The sequence below is a fragment of the Macaca nemestrina genome, chromosome 4 (genome assembly GCF_043159975.1).
Source record: "Macaca nemestrina isolate mMacNem1 chromosome 4, mMacNem.hap1, whole genome shotgun sequence".
Classification (NCBI taxonomy): Eukaryota; Metazoa; Chordata; class Mammalia; order Primates; family Cercopithecidae; genus Macaca; species Macaca nemestrina.
The window spans coordinates 75,675,151-75,684,400 of NC_092128.1; the positions used below are offsets into that span (position 1 = coordinate 75,675,151).

The window sequence follows — 9,250 nt, forward strand, 5'->3', positions numbered from 1 at the left end:
ATCAGAAAGAGGACAAGATGTGTTAGATTACTGTGACACTTTTGTGAGGGTGAATCTGTATTTCTAAGGGCATGTGTTAGTATTACAGCACTATTAATCCCACCCCCATGAAGAAAGTCACATATAATTCACTTGCTGGTTTATATTTTGTGTGTTTAAAAGAAACATTTAAATTTGATAAAATTCAATTTTGAGAAGTTATGTAATTTTTGAGATGTGCAATTTTATATAGTGTAAATGTTCTAAACTGTATCTAGACATTTATTCAAACCTTAATGTTCCGTAATCTTTACTAGGGCTGTTTCTGAACAGTTTTGCCATGACTACTACATGAAACTATGTAAATACATTTACCTATTTTATTGTTATACACATTGCTATCAATAAAATATTGCGTAGGTCATCGTATATTAACTTAAATTTGTACCATTTTAACTAATAATATAGCTTTATGTTTGGAAACGAAACTCAGCTCTTTATGAGCAAGGTACTGTGTACTATTGAGACCTGTTTTTTTCCTCCAATATTTAAAGTTATATGAAGTTATGGGGCATTTCAGCTTTAGTTTGATTCTTACTTTATATGGGAAAAAGTTATAAATGTGTTGTCATGATTAGGCTTTTGTCTCTTCTTGGGCTTTTGTTTCATGGTTATTTTTGGAAAGGCTTGCTCAGCGGTTGGAAGAGAGAAAAGAAATAGTGGTCCTATTCTTTTACATAAATGTGATACCAACCCTTTGCTGGTTATGTTTTTAGTGAGCTTGTTTGTATCATACATTTTGGGGGCCTCATTTCCCAGGTACAGTATTTTCTAAAATTGAAGAGAAAAATGAAGAATCGTGGAATACAGGATAAGAGCCCAAAGTAGGGAAAACAGACTGAGCAAAAAGTTATCAGCATCATTCAAGACTATTGTGAACTCGCGTTATTGCCTACAAAGAAATTTGGATTCATTTCAATAACTGTAGTAGCATTTAACCATTCAGAAACTCATTCATGTGACTAAGTAAGAATTCTTATTGGTACTGCACTTCGCAAAATAAGTCAAAGAACTTACTTTCCTTGCCTGTATATAATTTCCAGAATTATATACTTGAAACATTTAGCCTTAATACCAGAACACTAATTTAAGGATATACTTTGCATAATGAAGTTGCCACTTTCCAATAAGTTTTCTTGGACAGACAGTATTTGAGAATATTATCCTTGTAATAAAAATTTTAAGTTCTAATCATTTGGCTCTGTGTGGTGAGAAATTTTCCAGCTGCAGAAGCAATCTCAAAGCTTAGGTTTACTTGCTTCCTCTTTTTTCATTAAAAAGTATATTAATTGAGATGCCTGTGTGTTCTTAATGTTTATGGAATATGTGGATAATGTACTGTAGCACTAGTACCTATGGTTGAATTACACTATATTATAGGGTAAAACTCCAAGAAAATGCGTCTAAAATCTAAATCAATTTTATTCTCTGTGAAAACCATTCAGACTTCTACGAAATCCTGTTTCTCATCCTCAAATATTCTATCCCAGATACTTGCATGATATTTTTAAGCAATTTATTTTTGGATGCTATGTGGAGAAAACATTATCCTTTAAAACTACTAACAAAAATTCATAGATTCAGTTTGCATTGGAAGAGGCATTAATTTCCTCCTCACTGAATAGTACATAGAAGATATTTTGGAAATTTTATAAATCCCCTTTTTGATGAATCAGTATAGCATACTGGCTAGGGATGTTCATAATGGAACCAGATTCCATTGACACTGATATTTGCTAGCTATGCAACCTTAGTAAGATTATTTAATCTTTGCGTGCCTCTGATTTAGGAATATGAGGCACAATAGGATTCTTATTGTGAATGAGTTAATACATGTAATGTACTTAGAACACAACTCTCGGTAAATAATAGCTACTATTACTATTATTCATAGTTATCATCATATAAATCTTACTGGAAAGGCCTAAGTACTATTTCATAGGAGGAATATTTCTTTGTATATATAAGCTATTCTTTTGCCTTCATACTGCCCCATGAGCGATACTATAGAAAAAGGATTAATACCATTGACTAGGGATAAAATATACAGTTATTTGAAAATCTTGGTCAATAACGCAGTTTTTATTTGCTGTTTCACTGTAAGTCTGGTCTTCTTATGAAAAAATTTCATTACTAAAAGCACTTTAATGTGGCTACTGTGACTGTATAGTTTACATAGGTTTTAAAATTTTATAAATTCTGTGAGTGCTTTTGCTTCCAAGAGTGACATGGTTCTCTTATTAAAGAGCGACACCTCAGGCCCTGCTTGATCCAAAGAAGAATATTTGATTTCCTTTACATTCCAAGGGAAATATCTGCTTTGGAGGGGGTGAGGGCAAAGGGATAGTCATTCAGGCTTCAGGGCTTTCAGACAGGAAAGATATCTTGTTCATCATTTCTGCATTGATTTGCTTTGCAGCTTGCAGTTCCCCACAATGATGAATGGACCCGATTTGCCAGGACCCTTGTGGAGATTCGCGCTAACAGAGCTGATAGCGAGGAGGAAGGCACTGTTGAGTTATCTGCCTAGTGGAAATGAGCCACCCCCACCGCAGCCCCCAACTTTGTGTCCTAGAGCTCAGCGTCTGCAGTCAAGTCTGTTGTACTGGGTGTCCATTCAGTATCAGTATTGCTGTGACATTTTGGGTGCCATATTGTGCCAGCTTTGCTCCAAGCATTCTAAATGTGTCCCACCATGCTTTCCACTGACCCAAAATTCACCAGAGCATTTCTATCTTTATATTTCTGTCTCAAAAATGAAGGGAGGGGGGTTATGGGTTAAGTTGCTGCCTTTTAACTACTTAGTAGCTGTATTTAATAGCTGGAAACCTCTGGTTAAATTTGTGCTTACATGCACTCCTGGCATAGTCCTATTAAATCCATATGAAGCCAGATATGATTGGGTGCAGATGTGGTGTGCCTCATGTTATGGTACAGGGCCAAAGACTTGAGATGTGGTGTTTTACATGGTGACTCACATTATGAATGGATTTACTAGAAGAACATTGCTGCTCCTTATTTATTGTAGTGTGCTGCATGGAACGTATTTATTTGAAAGCATTAAAATAAACGATCCTAGAGCATGTGCATAATGAGAGGACTGTATTCTCTCTGCTGCTGTTGAGGTTACATTAAGTTCCAAATAACAATTACAGTATGCCAGTTCCACTGAAGACATGAAATCTTTAGAGGTTTGTTGCAGTGAACGAAATGAATTTTAATGCCTATTATTTCTAGGTACTTTAACAATATTTCAAATATCATTGACCACTAATACTTGTCATTGAAGCTAACACAGTCTGACAAAAGTCTATGGTTCCTAAATATGACATCAGTGTTGCCAATAAAATGTTTCAAACCAGGTCTGCACCAGTGTAAGTAAATCCTTTGCTTGGGGAAAACTTGACTGGAATTCTGCTGTGACAAGAGGTGGGAGAGATACATTAGAGCCATGTTAAAGACCGATCATGAATTTATTTGAGCAGCCAACCTGGCCGGACTTAAACCAAGACTCCTGGTTTTATTTTTATGAGCGAATGTGTGTGGTTTTGTGGAAAGCTCCTCCTTCTCACCTTTACCAAAACCACCCTTGCCCAAAGACAGTTGTTGGAGTAAGAAAGGTAGGTTAAGATGAACAAATACCAAATGTCCTACACATATCTTTTTAAAAACAATTTACACCAGAAAAATGATGTTTATTACTATTGGACTAGGAAATATGTCTATAAACAACTTTAATAAACTTTTTTTTCAAAAGGTCATTTTATGCCCAGGGAAAATGAAAACAAATAGCAGTTGAGTCATGAAAAACATTCGAAGACAGGCTTTGGCTTTTTAGGAAGGGAATTTCCATTAGGGCTTTGTTGGTAGGGATTCCTTGAACTGTACGGTTTCTTTTATTTTTAAAATAGTGTTATTCTTTTACTCCAAGTATCCTACAATATTTAGGTATTGAAATCCTTTGTAAACAATAAAAACTTTATAGATAACAAATGAGTATCTGAAATAGGTTTAAAAGCATTTGAATGAAAAGTACTGGGAAAAAAAGTTTCACAGTCATACAGTAAAGTACCTAAGAATAAAAATTCAAAACCCATGAGTTATTATGATAGACCAAATTGAATGATTCAATGAGTGATGATGTGAAAAGTACAAAGACCTGAGTCACTTATATTAGGCATATAAAATGTTACAAGAACATGTGTTCTTATATATCCCACTGTGGTAGCTGGTCTCCAAGGCAGTTCCCAATTCTTGTGCAGGCCATCCCATGTTGAATCTGGGCTGACCTTATGTGACTGACACAATGCCAGGAAGTGATGCTACATGGTTTCCATTATGTCTTAGTTAATTAAGACTGCTACGTGGTTTCCAGGATGTCTTGGTTAATTCAGACTGCTATAACAGAATACTGTGGTATTCGGACTGAGTGGCTTAAGCAACAGAACTTTATTTCTCACAGTTCTGGAAGCTGGGAAATCCAAGGTCAAGATGCTGGCAGATCTGATATCTGGTGAGGGCCATCTGCTTAGGTTGCAGATGGCTGTCTTCTCATTGAATCCTCACATGGTGAGGAGAGAGAGATGATCTCTTTCATGTCATTACTTATAGGGCACTAATCACATTTATGTGGACTCCACCCTCATGACCCAATTATCTCCCAAAGGCCCACCTCCAAAAATTGTCACATTGAAAATTTAGGCTTCAACGTATGAATTTGGGAATGAACATAAACATTCAGTCCACAGCCCAGGGCAAGGTTATAAGAAGACGTATATCCTCCATCTAGGTTTCTTGGCACAAACAATCTTGGTCCCTTACTATGTAAGAAGTACAACTACCCTGAGACCTCCAGGCCACACAGAAGCTGACCATGGAGTGGTCATGTAGATATAAAGAGAAATACATAGCCAGTCCATAGCCATTTAAGTCACCCCAGCTGATGTCCCAGATGAAATGTGGTAGCCAGAAAGATGTGCCTTTCAGATTTCCTATTACAGAGAACATGGTTGAATGACAGTTATGCTGCTTTGTTTTGAAACCCATCACCAAGTTTTACCAAGATCATGCTTCCTGCATGCTCTTGCCAGCCAAGACTAAGTATGGCAAAGATCCTAAGGCTGGCCTGTATCTAGGAGACATAAGACTTCTTTGAAGTAACTTTGGCTCTGGGACTTCATGTCCTTTAGCATTGCTAAAACTTTCTCAGAACTGTACTTCAATCTAAAACTAGACAACTTTCTTCCCTCCCTCCTTCCCGTCTGTCTGTCCCTTCCTTCCTTCCTTCCTTCCTTCCTTCCTTCCTTCCTTCCTTCCTTCCTTCCTTCCTTCCTTCCTTCCTTCCTTCCTTCCTTCTTCTCCTCCCTTTCCCTCTCTCTTTCTTGAGGCCTGACAAACATCACTGTCTGATGGCTATCCAGCCTAAGCTGGCTAGGGATGTCCTAGGCCTTATAAAAGAACAAAGAAACTATGCCTCAAAAGAATTGCAAAAAATAGTGTGTGCCATTAGGAGCCCAGGGAGTAGCACTGGGATTGGATTTTGAGGTGTTTGATCAAGGGAGCCAGAATATTGATTAGATAAGGAATAATTCAGTGACTTTGAGGGGTGTGTGTGTGTGTGTGTGTGTGTGTGTGTGTGTGTGTGTGTGTAAGGAAGAGGGAAGCTATATGACTTTATACTCTGGCACAGAACCTAAGGAATAGGGTCACTCTTAGAAGTCTGAAGAAGCTGTAGCCTACATTCACTAGAGTGAAAATGCCTGAGTTGCCCTGGTAGATAGTACAGGAAGGAATAAAGAGGTTGAAGGAAATGGATATGTTAGAATAGATATATTATTTAAGTTCAGAAGACACACTCAAGGGTTATGTTACATAGGAACACCAGAGTACACACCCTTCAAAGCCATTAGCAATGAGCTGGTGAGAGAGGCATTGGCATCTCTAGAATGTTTAGCAGTAGCTTTCCTTTGTAGGTCAGGGCTGATGGTAGGACAGGCAGTCACAGAGTGGGGCTTGCTAATATCCATGGGGATGATGAGACCCCAGAGTAATAGTGGCTAGGTGGTGGCAGTTAACCACCAGAAGTCAGGAAGCCACAACTGCCATAATGACCAGCTAGATCAGAGAAGCAGCCAAGAAGGCTTTACCCATAGGAAGTTGTGGGAGTAATTAAAAGAACATGGCATCCCTAGTGGCAAAATAGACAGGCAGCCAAAAGGGTGTTGCTTAACTTCTATGACCAAAAACATAGAGGCAAGAATGGAGAAGCAGGAGACTGAAGACTGTTACCTCAATAAAAAGTCACATACCTCTGCTCACTGTCCAGTCCAGTTCTGAGCCAGTTTTCCAGTCGAGAACCCATTGACTGAAGATTGCTAGGAGGTTGCTAGAAGGGAGGACACCAGGAGGGAGGACACCACTGCTAACATCTATTGTGATGATCTCCCCAGTCCTTCCCCAAAAGGACTTATGGGCATTTATTCAGGTGAACATACAATGCAGAAAGAAACAAATCAACATTTGAAGACTATTGGGTACACTGAGTTCACATTGAAATGTTATGGGAGTGGTGACTTACGGCAACAAGGTAATGTAATGGAGTGTTTACTAAAGTCTAGGTCTCAGTGGGCTCATTGGGTCTATGGACACACACAGTGGGTCATTCCATCATTCCTCCAATCCTTGAGTGTTCAATTAGAATTGATATACTTACATCAGGTACTTGGCCTCTGCGATAAGAGCTCTCACAGAAGGGAGGGCCAAATGGAGACCTCTGAAATTGCCACATTCCCATCTTCCCCTGCCAAGATAGCAAATACAAAATATTACATCTCAGAGTAGAGCTAGGAGGATGGCAGAGATTGGTGCCACTCTTAAAGTCCTAAAAGATATAGAGTGGTGTTCCCTACAATATATCTTTTTAATAACCCAGTATGCCCCCTTTATAAATTAAATGGATCTTGGAGAATAACTGATGAGTACTGCAAGCTCAACCAAGTAAGATCACTGATCACAGCTGCTGTGCTAGATGTGGTGTCATTCCTAGAACAGATTAATAAGGCTTCTGGTACATGGTATGTGGCCATTGATGGATGAATGCATTCTTTTTCATTCCACCTATAAAAGAAGATCAGAAACAGTTTACACTCATGAGGAAGAACTATTTTAATTTATAATTTTACCTCAGGGCTACACTAATGTCTCTCCCTCTGTAATACTCCAAAGATGCCTAGACAGCTTGATCATCCACAGGATGTTACACTGATCCATTACATCAATGGCATCACACAGATTGTGCAGAATAAGCAAGAATTAACAAATGTACCAGAAGCCTTGGTAAGATATATGCACTCCAGATGGTGGGGAATAAATTCAAGGAAGATTTAAGGACTTGCTACTTCAGTGGAGCTTTTTGGAATCTCCCGAATGTTTAAGAGCATGCTGGGCTATCCCCTCCAAAGTAAAATAAAAACCGCTGACGCTTAGAGCCCCCACCACAAAGAAGGAAGCACAGCACCTGGTAAGCCTCTTTGGTTTTTGAAGTTAACACATTCCATATCTAAGAATACTGCTCTGTGCATCTACTAATTGGCATGCACAGTTTTGGGTGAGGCTCAGAATGGGAAAGGACTTTGCAGCAGGTCAAACTGTAGTGCTAAGAGCTCTGCTGCATGGGCCATAAAATCAGCAGATGCTATTCTATTAGTGGTGTCAATGGTGGGAGAAGATGTGGCATAGAATTTTTGGCAAGTCCCAGTTGGAAAATTATAGTAGTGGCCCATGGGATTCTAGAGGAAGACCATGCCATCTGAAGCAAAAACAGCACATGGCATATTAGCGAATCCTGGTAGAAATGAAGTTCTTCACCATGGGATATAACTTTACGCATCCAAACAGCCCATTATAAGTTTAGCCCTGTCAGCTATACCAAGTCATAAAGTTGGATAGACCTAAAAGAAACTTCTTATAAGATAGAAACTGTGCATTGGGATGTACAGAACTGAGGGCTCTGAACATAAGTAAGTTGCATAAGCAAGTAGCTCAGAAACCCATCGTCACCCAACAGGATTTTACCAGCACACCTCCTCCATGCTTGCATACATGGCCATGTGTGGGGAGGGTGAGTTCTGTGCAAACAGCTGAAAGAAGAGCAAAAGGTTAGGGTTTGGTTTACATATAGGTTTGTTCAGTTTGTGGGTACAGGCGGTAAATGGATTACAGCTAACTACTTTATACCACACTCAGGATGAAACTTGAAAGACAGTAAAGAGGGAAAGGCTTTTCAATGGACAGAGCCGTGAGTTGAGCACCCAGTTATCTCCTTTGTGTGAAAGAAGAGGTGGCCAGAAGTAAGTTTATATCCAAATTAGCAACTTAACCCAAGCCATCATTATGTCTGTCATGCTCTTGTAGTAGCCTCCTAACTGGTCTCCCTGTGTCCACCTTTGACCCCTTCAATCTCTTCTCAGCATAACCACCTAAGTGGTATTGTTAGAACATTTAACTCCTCCATTCAGAGCATACCAATGGCTTTCACATCACTTGCAATAAAAGTCAAAATCCTTATAGTGGCCCACAGGCTTTATACTGATTTTTATTTTATTTTTATTTTATTTTATTTTATTTTATTTTATTTTATTTTATTTTATTTTATTTTTTTGAGATGGAGTCTCACTCTGTCACCCAGGCTGGAGTGCAGTGGCATGATCTTAGCTCACTGCAACAAGCGATTCTCCTGCCTCAGCCTCCCGAGTAGCTGGGATTACAGGCATATGCCACCACACTAGGTTAATTTTTTGTGTTTTCAGTAGAGATGGGGTTTTACCGTGTTAGCAAGGATGGTCTGGATCTCCTGACCTCGTGATCCTCCTGCCTCAACCGCCCAAAGTGCTGGGATTACAGGCGTGAGCCACCGCGCCAGGGCTCTATGTGGATTTTAGTGACTCCACAACTTCTCTGATATATGATATTGTAGGTCTTTTTATTTTAGCTATTTTGGTGGGTATGAAATGGTATCTAACTGTGGTTTTAGTTTGCATATACTTGCTGACTAATGATTTTGAGCACCTTTCAGGTAATTATTGGCCACATTTAATATTATATTATTTCTTCTTTTTCTAAAATATCCCTTCTAGTATCTTGGCCACATCTTGGCCACTTTAAAATTATTTCTTTTTATTGGTAATCAGATAATATTTTTAAAAATTAATTT

The 9,250-nt window shown here is 38.8% G+C and overlaps 1 protein-coding gene across 5 annotated transcripts in view; it reads left to right on the forward strand.

Annotated features, from left to right (window-relative positions):
* LOC105475542 (dynein cytoplasmic 1 intermediate chain 1) overlaps nt 1-3,402 on the forward strand; it is a 319,181-nt gene extending 315,779 nt beyond the window's left edge. For all 5 annotated transcript variants that reach the window (XM_011730892.3, XM_011730897.3, XM_011730894.3 and 2 more), the window contains one exon: nt 2,459-3,402. In XM_011730892.3, coding sequence (XP_011729194.1) covers nt 2,459-2,569 — 111 coding nt within the window. In that variant the 3' untranslated portion in view covers nt 2,570-3,402. The remainder of the gene's footprint in view (nt 1-2,458) is intronic.
* The last annotated feature ends 5,848 nt before the right edge of the window (nt 3,403-9,250 follow it).